This window comes from Aethalodelphis obliquidens, unplaced genomic scaffold (assembly GCF_003676395.1).
Source record: "Aethalodelphis obliquidens isolate GAN/ISIS:26980383/991018 unplaced genomic scaffold, ASM367639v1 scaffold53, whole genome shotgun sequence".
Classification (NCBI taxonomy): Eukaryota; Metazoa; Chordata; class Mammalia; order Artiodactyla; family Delphinidae; genus Aethalodelphis; species Aethalodelphis obliquidens.
Genome location: NW_020837997.1, coordinates 11,589,231 through 11,604,253, shown reverse-complemented (window position 1 = coordinate 11,604,253; position 15,023 = coordinate 11,589,231). Strand labels below are relative to the sequence as shown.

The window sequence follows — 15,023 nt, the reverse complement described above, 5'->3', positions numbered from 1 at the left end:
GTCATTTTTTAAAGTTAACAAACCTTTAATTTTTCTCAGTTTTAATGTATAACGTGGTAAATATTATCCATGACGATAATCCATTTAAACAAAAGCTCCCCGGGGCCTCAGTCCTTTTCAAGAGTGGAAAAGGGGTCCTGAAACCAAAAGGTCTCCTCTGGTGGGGAGGCGGGGTGGGGCATGTGGTCCCATCCGGTCAGTAAGGGGGCGGGGATCAGCAGGGCCCTGCCTACCCCACCCCCTAGCTGCTGAGAGGCCTGAAGCCAAACGCAGTGACGCTAGCCCTCACGTGGGCGCCCGCTGAACAGCCACTGGTGTCACGCTGAGATTTCCTGGCGGCCAGGGTCACGAGAACAAAGCTTAAGTTCATCTTGGCATCAACCCTCTTGGAAAAGGAAGTCCCCTGTCGTGTGGTACCTCTGGGACTGGCCCGCTGCTGTCGCTGGAGACGGGGAAGGGGGGGTGAGTTCCTTTATTCAGCCCCCAGAACCGGCCTTAATGTCAGGGTCAGGCGAGGGTACACACCGGGCTGGATATTTTTAGGGAGGGAGGAGGTGTGGCTGGTTATCTGCCCCGTGGGCAGTCTGGCTAGGAGGGGGCAGGCGGGGAGGAGGGGGGAAGAGGCAGCGGGGTGACTTCCACCCGCACCCCCCTGCCCGGCCGACCCGTGACTAATTTAGGCAAAAGACAGCGTGGAGCTATTTCCATCCAGTGGGAACAGGTGCGGCGCCCCCAGCGCTCCCCGCCCAACACTTCATCGCGCAGCCGGCCGCGCTCCCCATAGGCCGTGGGCCGCCTCCCTGGGGGCGGCCTCCGGGCTGCTCCAGCCTATAAAGGCGCAGGGTTTTCTCAATGAAGCCGGGACGCACTGCGGGGTCGGGCCCAGCCGGGTACCAGGGAGTCGGGAGTTGGCCTGCCAACAGCGGTCCCCGCCGCCCCTCCGCGCAGAGATGAAGTACATTGTGGGCATCGGAGGGTGAGCGTCCAGGGCCCCAGGCGGACCGCCCCGCGGGGGCAAAGGCGCCGAGCTCTCGGGAGAGGCCGGCCGGGTGCTCTCCTGCGCGGGCCGAGGTGGCCTGGGCAGGAGGCCGGGGAATGAATGGAGGGCTGCCTGGCGACTGGTGTCGCAGGGACCCGATGCCCAAGGTCGGAGTGCGGGGAGGGGTCTCTGCCCTCTGTTCGGCACAGGGCCGGGTGCGGGGCCCAATTAAAAAATTCCAAATGTAAGTCACTTCCCCATGCCGCACCCCTGACTAGATTCAGGGGGGAATAGAAGACTTTATAAAGCCCAGGGCGACCTTCCTTAAGGCGCGCGGGGGGGTGGGGGGCGAAGGGGAGGAAGGTGGGGAAACTCCGACCCCAGGGAGGCACGTGGGCAGGTGCTGCGGGGTCCCCAGAATGGCACTCCCCTGGCTGTGTAGCACCTGCCTTTGCACCCACTTCTGCTGACCCCAGGCAGGGGCCTTGCCTTCCCGGAGATTTATTACCAGTAACCAGGCCTTTTTAAGATGATGCTCGGGAAGCATTTAGCATAAGCAGGGCTGGCGTGGCGCTCCCACCCGGGAGGTCGCCCTGGGTCCTCCCCCTCTTGGTTTAATGCTCCATCACCCTCTTGAAATTCCTAACAGAGACCAGGGCCCTCCATTTCTGCACGTTCTGTAGCCGGCCCTGAGAGCACGGTGTGTCTTTCAGCAACAAGTCAAATTAACATTAGGCATGTTCTAACCTGCTCCCCTTAATGTATGGGGGTCACCTTTCCCATTGGCCCTTTTAAACGGCTGCAGGTCCCCCCCTTCCACACCCAGCTTTCCACCCCTGATTCCTAGGAGAGGGACAACCAGGTCAAGGGGACACTCATTCCCAGAAAGGCCTGACAGCCAGCCTTCTCTGTCCTTCAGCGGCCCCAGTCCAGAGTCCTTAGGGTGACCATCCGTCCTGCTCTTCCTGGGACTGAAGGGTCCCCAGGATTTGGGACTTCGAGCACTAAAACCAGAGACGTCCCGGGCACACCAGGATGAGGTGGTCACCCGGCTTTGCCCATTACTTTTTTTAATAATCCTTTCCCTTTGTCATAAGGTGATTATCTCTTCCCGGTTTTGCAGTGAACTGCCGGTTTTCCTATCACAAATATCTTTTTCTCCCCCAGTTTGCACTTGCTTAACAATTTGGCTTTTTTTAAAGCCCTGCTGAGGCTAAGTCACACGTGGGCCTCAGTTTCCTCGAGCTCCGGGCACCACCTCCTGGGTTTGCAGTAACACTGGACGAGTCTGAACACGGAAAACAGTGCTTCCATGACCCCAGCCAAGGCTGTGTTCACTTTTTTGGTTGTTTGTTTTCATACCCTCTGCCCCCTTTCTCTGTTTCGTCAGGCAGGTGAGCACAGGCCTGTGCCTGGCCCCAGCGGGCAGTGGGCAGTAGTGGGCCAGGCAGCCCAGATCGGCTGATTAGAAAGCCTCCTCTGACCTAACATGAATAGAAATACCCTCTTAGCTCTACTGTTTTACAGGCCTGTGTTTGTTTTGCTTTGTTTTGTTTTTGGCCACGCAGCTTGGCTTGCGGGATCTTAGTTCCCAAGCAGGGATCGAATCACGCCCCCTGCAGTGGAAGCGCAGCGTCCTAACCACTGGACCACCAGGAAAGTCCCTACAGGCCTGTGTTTTAGATTTGAGTCTGATCCTGGGGGCCCCTCAGACCCGGAGAGGTCCAGAGAGGGGACCCAGGCAGCCTCACGTGTATGCTCTCTCCACAGCATGACCAACGGCGGCAAGACCACACTGACCAACAGCCTCCTTAAGTCACTGCCCAACTGCTGTGTGATCCACCAGGATGACTTCTTCAAGGTAGCTGCCCTGGCTGGGGACGGGGGGTGGCAGCCCTGAGAAGGAGACTCGGGAGTAGACCCCTCCCGGGGCACCCTGGGCTAACCTGAGTCGGGAGATCGAGGGACCGGCGATCTCGGTTACTGAGCACCTACTGCGTGCCTGGCACGTTCTCACAGCACACCCGTTCCCCATGGGACAGATGGGGAAACTGCGGTTCCCAGAGGGTGCGTGCCACCTGGGTGGTACCCTTTACCTCTGCAACTCCACTTTCCCATCTGCAAAATGGGCTCTGAGCCCGCCCTTGATGCTTTGTGGAGGGTGAGGGGGTAACTAGATCATAGATGCAAAATCCCCCTGCCCCTGGTCCCAACAGTCACAAGGTTGGGGAGGGGTTCTGAATGCCAGCCTGGAGCCCCCCACCCCCGCCTGGGACCTCGAAGCCTATGACTATCAGCTGCAGGGGGCCGAGGCAGGCAGGGGCACCCAGACCCTCACTGGGGGCTCTCCAGGCGCTGTCACCCCAGGGTGGGGTAAGGTGGGAAGGCGGGCACTGAGCCCGCGGCTTGGGCTCCTCTGTTTCAGCCCCAAGACCAAATAGCAGTTGGGGAGGACGGCTTCAAACAGTGGGACGGTAAGGACGGACGGCAGCCCCGCGCCCCCTGCCCTCACTGCCCCATGGCCCCCACCCCACCAACACTCACTTTCCCGCCCCCAGTGCTGGAGTCCCTGGACATGGAGGCCATGCTGAGCACCGTGCAGGCCTGGATGAGCAGCCCCCGGAAGTTCGCCCGTGCCCACGGGGTCAGTGTCCAGCTGGACGCCTCAGACACCCACATCCTCATCCTGGAAGGCTTCCTTCTCTACAGCTACAAGTGAGCATCTCCAGGTCTGGGCCCCGGACAATCCGGGCCCTCCCAGGTCACCAAGTCTCTATTTTGACAGACAACCTTGCTGGGTGACCCTGGGCAGGACATCGTACCTCTCTGGGCCCATCCAAATTGGGAGAGAGGGAGGATTCCATCCTCAGGGTGGGGGGCTAATGCGGGCCTAGTAGGAGGCTGGCCGATGCTGGTCCCCTCACTCATCCCTAACCGAATCAGCCCAGACAAACCGCCCCCCCCACAACCAGTCCTCATCACCCAGGAATGTCCCTGGAGGCCAAGGCCATGGGGGGTTGTGTACTTTGACCCACGGGCGCTGACCGGGTCCCCTACCCCTGCCAGGCCCCTGGTGGACTTGTATAGCCGACGGTACTTCCTGACCGTCCCATACGAAGAGTGCAAGTGGAGGAGAAGGTGAGCCTGGGGGCCCTGTCTGCATTCCCAGGTGGGACCAGGAAACTGGGTAATGCCTGCTGGACATGGCCACCCTGAAGCTGCAGGCTGACGGGCAGCAGGCACCTGGGTGGTCAGTGCTGGGTTCCAGAGGCCCATAGCCTGCGGCCTGGAGAGCGTGGCCCACCCATGCCCTACCCTGGGCATCTCCCAGGCCCGCCGGGGAAAATGCTGGAAGTTGGGGCACCCAGGCCCCAGCACGGGGCCCCTGAATCAGTGGGGTCCCCGTTCTCAGTGGTGCCACACCGACCTAGTTCCCTCACCCCAGGCTCTGCTTGTGGCATCACCCTTGGGCGACATGGGTGTTGCTCATTCTTGCCCATCTCCCTCCCCAGTACTCGACGCTACATGGTCCCCGACCCCCCCGGCCTCTTCGACGGCCACGTGTGGCCTATGTACCAGAAGTATAAGCGGGAGATGGAGGCCAATGGCGTGGAAGTGGGTAAGTCCCTGAGTAAGATGAGGCCAGCTCCTCCCCACTGGGACCATTTGGGAAACCTGAAAGTCCCTCCTCGAGTCTCACCACCAGTCTCTCTCGCTTTGGGCCCCAGAGGCTGGTCTGTTCCCGCAGGCTGACTCTGCAGGCCAGCTTCCTCCTGACCTGCAGTCCTCTGGTCCTCTGTGAGCTGGCCCCCCACCTCCTGGCAGCAGCCCCAGTGACCCAGGCCACGGTTGGGCCCCCAGGGCCCCTGACTGTGGCCTTTCTGATTTCAGTGTACCTGGACGGCATGAAGTCCCGTGAGGAGCTCTTCCACCAAGTCCTGGAAGACATTCAGAACTCGCTTCTGAACCGCTCCTAGGTGTGGCTGGAGAGGAGGGGCCCAGCCCCCAATGCAGGGACCCAGACACAATTCCGGCCACAGTACGGCCAGGCTGGCGGCATCCCAGCCAGACACTGCGTGACCATTTCCCTTTGGGGAAGTCTGTACATATGAGAGTGGAGGCCCCACTCACAGCCCAGCATCTCAGGGCCCAGGCATTCTGTCCCGAGATGCTTCTGTAACCTCGATGGCGGCTTACGTACTAAACCTGATCCTGTTTTTTAATCGTTGGGGTTCAGCCTGTTGTGTTCGAGGTGCTGAGAGGGACCCTCCTTGGTGCATTGGTGGCATCGGGGGGGGGGGGCGACACCGAGGGCTCTGGGCAGTTACAGTCTCCACCTGTTGGATCCATGGCAATGTGACCCTGGGTGGCTGCTTGAGGGTCTTTGGGTCTAGCTTCCTCAAAAGGGAGACTTCCTGCCAGCTTTCAGAAAACAGCGCAGCATGGCCCAGAGCAGGGGCTGGGAGGTCAGCCAAGCCTGAGGGTGCCCCTGACTCTTAGCTGAGCCCCGCTGTCACTGCACCCCGGCGCCTCCTCCGTGACTGGAGCTGACACCCACTTCTCATGACCCAGGATGCTCGTAAGGACACACTCCCTGTCCCAGGAACCACATCTCCCTGAGCCTTCCCTAGAATGTTGGTGAGGCAGTTTATCATATACACCCATTTCACAGATGGGAAGACTGAGGCTCAGATATGGTCAGTGGCTTGGGAGCTGGTATTTGAACTCAGGTCTCCTCAGACCCTGTTCTTTTCGCCCAAGGGAGTTTGGAAGGCTCCCGTGGAGCCTGAAGACAGGGCGGGGAGGGGGAGGGTGGACGGAGTAGGGGCAGACAGGAGGAGGACAGGGTACCCCTTGACCTGAGGGTGATACCCCAGGGCCAGCCGTGGAACTGTAGCCACCCACCCCACTCAGTCCAGAAGGGCAGGAAAAACCTGAAGTGTAGACAGTTTTGGACAAAGCCATTGAACATTTGGAAATTATGGGGGAAAAAAAAAAACAATTACCAATTAGCAATTCCACTCCTAGAGAAGATAACCAAAAGGATTGAAAACAGGTGTTCAAACAAAAACTTGTACATGAATGATTCAAAGTAGCACTATTCACAGTAGCCAAAAGGTGAGAACAACCTAAAAAGTCCATCAAATGATGGATGGATAAACAAAACGTGGTCCATCCACACACGGCCTTAGGAAGAAGGAAAGTCTGACACTCAGTACAACATGGATGAACCTTGAGGACATGATGCCCAGTAAAATAAGCCAGACACAGAAGGACAAATACTGTCTGATTCCACGTATATGAAATGTCCAGAACCGGCAAATCGACAGAGATAGAAAGTAGACTCATGGTTGCCAGGGGCTGGGCTTCGGGGGAAGGCGGGGTGCGGGAGTGACTGATGATAGGGACAAGGTTTCTTTTTGGGGTGATGGAATGTTCTGGAATTAGAGGTGATGGATGGTTGCACAACGTTGTGAATGCACCAACTGTCACTGAATTGTTCACTTAAAATGATTAATTGTATGTTATGGAAATTTCACCTCAATAAAAAGAAAAGGAAGGGATGCAGGGAGGGAGGATCAGGGCACAGGGGCAGTGAGGGTTCCGTGTGCTTTCATGTTTGTCGGTGGCAAGAAGGCTGTGGGGCGAGGAGTGTGGGTGTCCAGAACCCTGCCCCTCACTTGCCACACAACACTCCCACTGTCCTCTGAGCTTTCTGCAGTGGCATCCATGGAGTGGGGTCTCCGTGTGCCCCAAGGCTCCCTGCCCTTCACCACAGAACGGGCTGGGCAGCAGGTCGGCGCTACACGTCCTGTCCTGCCCTGGACTCGGGGTCCCAGGCTCCTGGGAAACTGCTCACTTCCTGTGCCCCAGCTGCGGGGAGCCTCCTACTCAGCTGCTGTCCCTTCTAAACACAGCCTTCCTGCCAACAGAAATCACCTAGCGGTGCAATCACCACTGCCCTTTGCCCCTGTGGCCTCACAATACACCACAGAGCAAAACACAAAGGAGAGAGTGGTAAGCAGATGGACAGATGGACGGCAGCAGAGCCGGGAGGCCCCGCTGGGCCTGGGGCTCATCCCTGGCACTAGCTTCAGCTAAGGCCTCATGCAGCCCCTTCCCCACCAACCCGAAGACCCAGTGCAGATCACTAGTAGGGTGACCAACTGTCCCTATTTTCCAAGTACTTTCCCTTTCCTTTTTTTTTTTTTTTTTAATACGTTGCGTGCCTTGCGGTATCTTAGCTCCCCGACCAGGAATTTGAACCTGCGCCCTTGGCAGGGAAAGCGCGGAGTCCTAACCACTGGACTGCCAGGGAATTCCCATCCCTTTACTTTAGCATGGAAAGTCCTGTTTCCCCAGAAATCCCTCAGAACCAACCAACCGAGATGGTTGGGCACCGTATCTGCTAGTCTGCTGGGGGCTGCAGAACAGAGGTGAAAGGGCCCACAGGCCGAGAGTCAGGAGGGGCTGGGTTCCCATCCCTCCCAGGCCATTGACAAGCTGTGTACCTTATGGCTCAGAACACCATGTCCTGGTATGTTTGAGCAGGATTTGAATCTGTTAAGACTCTCCTTGCTTCAAACAAACAAAACCAAAAAGCAAACGACACTATTATGGGCTGAATTGTGTACACTTAAATTCGTATGTTGAAGCCCCTGACACTTAGGACCTCAGAGTATGACTGCATTTGGAGGTCACTAAGTTAAAGTGGGGTCATGAGGGTGGGCCTTAATCCAGTATGACTGGTGTCCATATAAGAAGAAGCTGGGACACACCGAGGGAAGACCATGTGAGGACACAGGGAGAAGATGCCCACCTGTAAGCCGGGGGGAAAAGAGGCCTCGGGAGGACGAACCTTGCAAATCCAGAGAGACAGAAAGCAGACTCGTGGTTGCCAGGGGCTGGGGAGGGGTGGGGGGTGGCTCCTAGTGGGGATAAAACATTCTCAAGTTTTTTTTTTCTTTTTTCGGCCATGCCACGCAGCTTGTGGGATCTTAGTTCCCGGACCAGGGGTTGAACCTGCGCCCTCGGCAGTGACAGTGCAGAGACCTAACCACTGGACCCCCAGGGAATTCCCAAAATATTCTCAAGCTTATCGTAGTTGATGGTTGTACAACCCTGTGAATACACCCCAAAAACTGAAGTTTACACATTAAATGGATAAATTGAACGGTATGTTAATTCTATGTCAATAAAGCTGTTTTTTAAAGTCCTCTGGGCCGGGAATTCCCTGGTAGTCCAGAAGGACTCAATGCTTTCTCTGCCGAGGGCCTGGGTTCAATCCCTGGTTGGGGAACTAAGATCCCACAAGCCTCGAAGCCCCCCCCCCGCAAAAAAAATCACCCAATGTGACTTTTATTTTATTCGGTGGCATTTCCAACACTTGTGACTTTAATAAAAAATGTACAAAAAAAATGTACAAATGACCATATACTCGCTAACAGCACGTAACTGTCACGCTAATAAATTAGTGCCTGCTTTAACGGGGCACTAAACATTATTCACTCAACAAACGTTTATTGGGTGTGTAGTACTTGGGGCAGCAAAGTATGGCCCATGGGCTAAATCCAGCCCACTGCATGTTTTGGGATAGCCCTCGAGCTAAGAATGGCTTCACATTTTTAAATGGTCATGGGAAAAAATAACAAGAAGAATTAAGTTTCGTGACAGATGCAAGTTACATGGAATTCAAATTTCAGCATCTATAAATAAAGTTGTCTTGGCTGGCAGCCACGCCTACTTGAGTACGTGTCAGCTGTGGCTGCTTTCAAGCTACACGGCTGAGCTGGGGGGCTGGGGTAGAGACCCTCATGTCTACATGGCTGAAATCACTCATTTCCTGCAGCGTCTGCTGATGGCTGCAGTGTATGCAAGGTCTGGGGTGGAGGGTGGCGGGACGAGCCCACTGTGTCCTGGAGGGCAGGTGGGAGCTGGTGCAGGGCGTGGAGGGAGCCTCGGACAGCCTGCCAAGGCCTGCCCTTTGTCACGGTCACGGAGCACGGTGAGGCTGATCCTCTGGTCACCAGGCCCGAAATAGTCCAGGATGGGATAGGGACACGGGAGAGGTGGCTCCGGGGCAGTCAGAGCCCTGCCTGGCCACCAGACACCTCGGTCACTATAAGAACAGTAGCGAGATGGGGGACCACCTCATCCTGATTGCACAGCACTTTCCCAGTTTCAGCACTGAAAGTTCCCCATCCTGGGAAAGGCCGGGCCCAGGCAAACTGAGACAGTTTGTCACCCAGATCGGGGCTGACCACCTTGAGGGGTCGGATTATTCTATGACCCGCCTCTCTAGGGCTCAGAGAGGAAAGGGACCTGCCCAAGGTCACTCAGCACAGCTGAGATCTGAACACGTCTGTCAAATGCTGACCCAGGACCGTCTCCAGCCAAGGAGGTGTGCCAGGCGGCTCACCCTCGCCCCATCCGCCTTCAGTACCCGTATCCCGGGAAGATTCTCTCACTCCTCTCACAGCCACCTGATGGGCCCAGTGAATCCGGCCCCACCTGCCCCTGGCTGGGCAGCTCTGGGCACAGTGTGGACTCCAGCTGGGCTAACCTGTGCGTTTCCTGCAGCCCCTGCCCTCCCCAGACAGAACCCCAAGACTAACCTGATGTGCCCCTGTCACATCCACCAAGCACCCCCTAGGTCAGTGCCTGGCGGTCTTCCCAGGCCCCAGGACGGGACACCCTAAGACCGGGCAGCCTAGAGCGTGAGTGGGCGGCCCCAGAACCCGGCCGCCTCAGTCCCTCCCTAGAGAGAGATCCCGGGGCAGGTAACGTGCCACCTGTGCCTCAGTGTCCTCCCCTGGGCTTCGGATGCCCGTTGCTGCTGGGTTTTTGTGGCAGGTGTTGCCACTCACTGGGACAAGGAGCTCAAGGCCCGCCCCCCCGCCCCAGGCCGGCCCCCAACCCCGGTGAGGGCACTCACACCTGCTGGACCCCTGTCCGGTGTTCGGGATGGGGGCTGGGAATTGTCTCCCATGCTCCTGTGACCAGTACAACCTACTCCTTTTCCGCAGATGAGGAAACTGAGGCTCCCGGAGGTGGAGTCCCTTAGCTGCAGGCCACAAAGGAAGGAGACAGGGTTCCAGGCCAGGCTGGTGCGCCTGGGACGCAGCTGTGCCCACTGTCCTGCCTGGGCTGGCGGCAGGACCAGTCACCGCCAGGCTCCCCTGCGACCCCAGGCCCAGAGGAGGCCCCCCAGCTCCCGATGCCCCCAGCGCCTCCCTCCGAGGTCCCTTCTGAGGCCGTTCGTTCTCCTCCCACCCTCGTGACAGGGCTGGGGCCGCAGACTCCCCCATAACTACTATGGTATTTATTAGTTTTCTTTATGAGTCTCGCTCATTTTATTGATTTTAACTAAATTCATTGGAAGAGGAAACTTCATGGCCTTGCTGTGGATGGGAAACCTTGAATTTCCTGAAAGCACGTCGCTACAAACACTAAGAATGCCTGCCCCCCATCCCTCCCCTAAAATCATCCCGGGGAGGCCCAGGGATAAGCACTCCCCCTTCCCGGAACGCTGAAGGCTAAGAACAACCCCAGGTCAGTGCTTCTCACCTGGGGGCGACTCTGCCCCCCGCCCAGGGGACACTGGGCAACGTCTGGGGACATCTGTGGTTGTCACACTGGGGGACTCCTGGCATCAAGGGGGTGGGGGCCAGGGATGCTGCTCCACACCCCGCAGCGCCCAGGACAGGCCCACAGCCAAGAACAATCCAGCCCGAATGTCAGCGGTGCCGAGGGGAGACACCCTGGACTAAGGGCAGAGAATTGGCTCAAACCCCCATCCCCCTGGGACTCCCCTGGAGGCGCAGTGGTTAAGAATCTTGCAGGGGACACGGGTTCGAGCCCTGGTCCGGGAAGATCCCACATGCTGCAGAGCAACTAAGCCCGTGAGCCACAACTATTGAGTCCTCGTGCCACAACTACTGAGGCCTGCGTGCTTAGAGCCCGTGCTCTGCAACAAGAGAAGTCACCGCAAAGAGAAGCCCGCACACCACAACGAAGAGGAGCCTCCGCTCACCGCAACTAGAGAAAGCCCACGTGAAGCAATGAAGACCTAAGGCAGACAAAAACAAATTAAAAAACAAATTAAAAAAAAAACGCCCCCTGGAGGCGCCCTGAGTGGGACTCGATGTGCAGAGAAGGCTGAGAGCCCAGGATTGGACAGACCCTGACACACACCCAGGTGACACACACACACTCACGTGCCAGTCATCCTGTGGCTGACACCTTGCTGGGCCAAGTCATTCCCCACCCCCGGGAAGTGGGCCTGGCCTGCCCACACCAGAGAGCTCACTCCATGGGGGAGGAGGTGTGGCCTCGGGACTGCTGGGGGCCCAGGCAGGTAGGCGGGACCCCACGGGCCTCTCGCTGGAACCTGGCTCCTCTGAGGCCACCCCAATTCGGAAGCCTTGCCAGGGAGACCCTACCCCACCCCAGCTCACCGCATACAGACAGGCGACCTTCCATGCGAAGCGTCCTCACATGGGCCCCTGGACAGTCCCCCCACCAGAGATCAGCCCTGGGGCCCTTCCCCAAATGTCCTAACAGCCATCGGGGGAGAAAGATGGAGGGAGAGGCTCCAGGCGGTGGGGCAAGGCTGCAGAGCCGGCTCCCGGGGCCCTTCTTTCCTCATTCTATTTCAGCACCCCCCCAACCCCAAGCACTTGCCACTCACGTCAAGTAGCACTCAGGGGCCATCTTAATCAGCAGTTACTCTGCCTGCCCTACCCACGTCCCAACAGGGCCAGGGCGGTCACCTCCAAAGGCTGCCTCCACCTCAGGTGCCGTCTGCCAGGCCCCCGAGGGGGCATCGTTGGGGCAGACTAGGGGGCCAGCCGGTGCCTGGGGGAGGAGCAGGCTGACCGGCACAGACAGGGGCAGCCATATGCCCTCCGCTGCCACTCAGGAGCCCCCCCCCAAGTCCTCCCAGCACATTCTGGAGGGAGCCTGGGGCACCCAAGAAATGTCCTCATCACCTCCCCGTTCCCTTTAAGTTTGTCTTCAACAAGCCCGGGAGGGGAGGGGGCGCAGAGGCAACTTTCAATCATGCAAACAGGGCTCACTTCCGCAGGGGTCTGGGAGTCCTCCCATACAGGGACCCTCAAAAATGCAAAACCCCGAGGGGTGGGGTGGGGGACACCGGGGGAGTCGGGGTGGCAGGGGGAGGAAGCCGCGCACTCCCCGAGGGGAGCCGGCACCACGGCCATCACTGCAAGACACACATGCATCCTGGGGTCACCTGGCCAGGGCAGGGGTCCCCGGCTCTCTCCCCTCCAGGACAAGGAGAATCAGGGAGGAGAAGTCCCAGCCCCCTCCTCCTCCTCCCCGCCCCTCACTGCCCTCCTCCCACCTGGGCCAGTTAAGTGCCCCCTAGGCTGTGTTTCAGACGTCCTTTGCACGGGGTATGTCTTTCACCACTGTTCTGTGTCTCACTTTTCAGGCCACAGAGTGGGCCAGACAGAGGGACAAGGGGATGGTTTCGGTACTTACTTTTCTTTTTCTCTCTGTACAACAGGGGGGCTAAAGGTCTCGGGGGCTGAAGGAGCCTCTCAGGGCTGGTGGGTCTGGCTTTATAGACCACCCCGTGCCCTGGCAGCCCCGCTGGTTATTAATAGCGGCCACCGCCTCTTGCCCAAATATGGTCAGGAGCACAGCAGCTGTGGGTGTGCAGCCCCCGGGCAGGACAGGTGGCGCGAGGACAGCCCTCTGCCCTACGAGAGGCGGGCAGCGCTGCAGGGGACCGAGCATGGCCTGGTGACTCCTGCACCCGAGCCCCCGAATCTAACAAGACACACTTAGTAAGGGGGCGCCCAGAGTGTGCTAGACCCTGACACACCCTTGCCTCCAACCCTCGCTGCCACCTTAGAAACCACTGTCCCCAAGGACAAAGCTGGCACACACACAGAGGTGCCGTGTCTGCCAAGAGCCAGGAGCCCAACTGGGCTGCACCGAACCCAGGCCTGTCTGACTCATTTTGCAAACGGCGCATGACTAATGTGAGCTGTGGTGAAGGCCTCGATTGAGGGTGAATCTCACATGCTAGGAAAACACGGAGGGTCCCCCACAGCTGCCACCGATGAGGTCGGAGAGCCCAAGGCCCTCCTTCTCGAGGGACCGGCTGGGCTCCTGCTGTCACTGCCCTGCCAGCCCGCAGAATGATTCAAGCAAGTCAGCGACATCCTCCCACAGAACGGGAGGTCACCTCATCCTCTTGTCACTAAAGGCTGCCTGCACACTCTTCTCCTGACTGCGCCCCAAGTGCCCTGCAGGGCCTGCGGCGTCCTTCTCCCCGGGGCTGTCGGTCCTTGTGCCTAATAAAGAGCCGTCTACTCATCTGTCCGTGTCAGACGTCCTGCATCCAGCCACCCCTTTCCCCGCAGTGGGACTCCCGCCCTCTCTAACTGGTGACAAGGAGGCAGTTGAAACACAAGTCACTGGGAATCCTCGGGTGGACCAGTGGTTAGGACTCGGCACTTTCACTGCTGTGGCCCGGGTTCGATCCCTGATCGAGGAACTAAGATCTCGCATGCCATGCAGTGCGGCCAAAAAAAAAAAAAAATACAAGTCACTGACCCAAGAGCCTCTGGCTCAGCAGCCCAACCATGACCAGCAGGTCTGTCCCTGCCCAGCCTGGGAGGGCATTTTGCCACAGCCCCAGGCTGCCTCACCAGTGATGCACCCCGGCCTGAGGGAGGGGATGTAAGCAGATATGGTACGGGTCCGAGAAACAGAATCAGACGCGGCTTTCTTGACATCAGAGAAGCCATTTTTTGGCCTAAGCCATTTTGGGATCTAAGCCTGGCCACAGTGTTTGTCCTTGAACACATCTTAATAACTAGTGAGCTTAAGGAAACAAAAGAATGCAGGGATGAAAGACTGTTATCAGACAAGAAAAGGAACAACAGCGAAGATAATAAATCAGTTGTAAAGACTCGCCAGAAGCACTTTCTTGAGCTGTTCTGCCAAATTTATTTATTTACTGCCTGCCGCAGCACGCGGGGATCTCAGTTTCCCCGACCTGGGATGGAACCCGTGCCCCCTGCATTGACAGCATGAAGTCTTAAGCACTGGACCGCCAGGGAAGTCCCTGTTTTGCCAAATTTAAGCCCCCTCAAGAGCTCAGCCACCAGATCAAGCTGGAACCTAAGCGATAATGATGTTGACCTTCTCTGACCCTTGTGATTTCAATCTAATAAAGCTTGGACTCTGCCGACCGCCCAAAATCTGAGCCCTCCCAGACCCTCTCCCCTCCCCAGCGGCGGGGGTGTAGGGCTGAGTGTGTCTAGAGGCACGATCGTGACCCCTGTGCCCGCTGCTGTCTCTCTCTGCAGCTGGTGTCACAATGTCCACTTGGAGAACTTGACCTACCCGGGGACACGAGCTCTGCTGGTCTGAGGTCTCATCCCTCTGACCTGATCAGCTTCCACAGTGCTCTCCAGGTTCCCGGTTACTCCTCATAGCGTCTCGGGGGGGCGGGGGGGACAGGCGGGGGAGCACCACCACTGTGCGGCAGGCAGGGAGGGGTATCACCGCAGTTTCGGGGCGGAGCCGGCGGTGATAGCTCAGCCTCCCTCACTCGCCATCCTCTGCGCAAGCTTTGCTCTGAGATAAACACGGGCTTTCAACACCTTCCTTGCAACGAGCTTCATGCACATGGCAGCCAAACCCTAAGCGAACCTCGGGGCAGGTCCAGCCTGACTCTCGCCAGCTGCAGGGACAGGGTTCACGGCTCCCCCCGCATCCGTCTCAAGAAGCAGGCAAGAAGACATTTCCACTTTGCATAAGAGCAAAACCAGATGCAGGGGGGACTTCCCTGGTGGTGCAGTGGATAGGACTCCGTCCTCCCAATCCAGGGGGCCCGGGTTCAACCCTGGTCAGGGAACTAGATCCCACATGCATGCTGCAACTAAGAGTTCGCATGCCACAACTAAGGAGCCCGTGTGCTGCAACTGAGCCCACGTGCTGCAACTAAGACCTGGTGCAACCAAATAAATATTAAAAAAACAAACAAACAAAAAAGAGATGTGGG

General features: G+C 57.9%; 1 protein-coding gene across 3 annotated transcripts; it reads left to right on the top strand.

Moving 5' to 3' along the window:
* Nucleotides 1-301: 301 nt before the first annotated feature.
* NMRK2 (nicotinamide riboside kinase 2) lies at nt 302-7,075 on the top strand. 3 transcript variants are annotated; one of them, XM_027085509.1, is made up of 7 exons: nt 302-462; nt 2,750-2,840; nt 3,405-3,453; nt 3,538-3,694; nt 4,046-4,117; nt 4,492-4,598; nt 4,871-7,075. In XM_027085509.1, the coding sequence occupies exons 2-7, from the start codon at nt 2,751-2,753 to the stop codon at nt 4,954-4,956; spliced, it is 561 nt and encodes a 186-aa protein (XP_026941310.1). In that variant the 5' UTR covers nt 302-462; nt 2,750; the 3' UTR covers nt 4,957-7,075. The 3 variants fall into 3 exon arrangements, with proteins under 3 accessions (XP_026941310.1, XP_026941311.1, XP_026941308.1); XM_027085507.1 differs by lacking the exon at nt 302-462 and adding an exon at nt 513-976 and having other exon boundaries at nt 4,871-5,202; XM_027085510.1 differs by lacking the exons at nt 302-462; nt 4,046-4,117 and adding an exon at nt 512-976.
* Nucleotides 7,076-15,023: the final 7,948 nt, after the last annotated feature.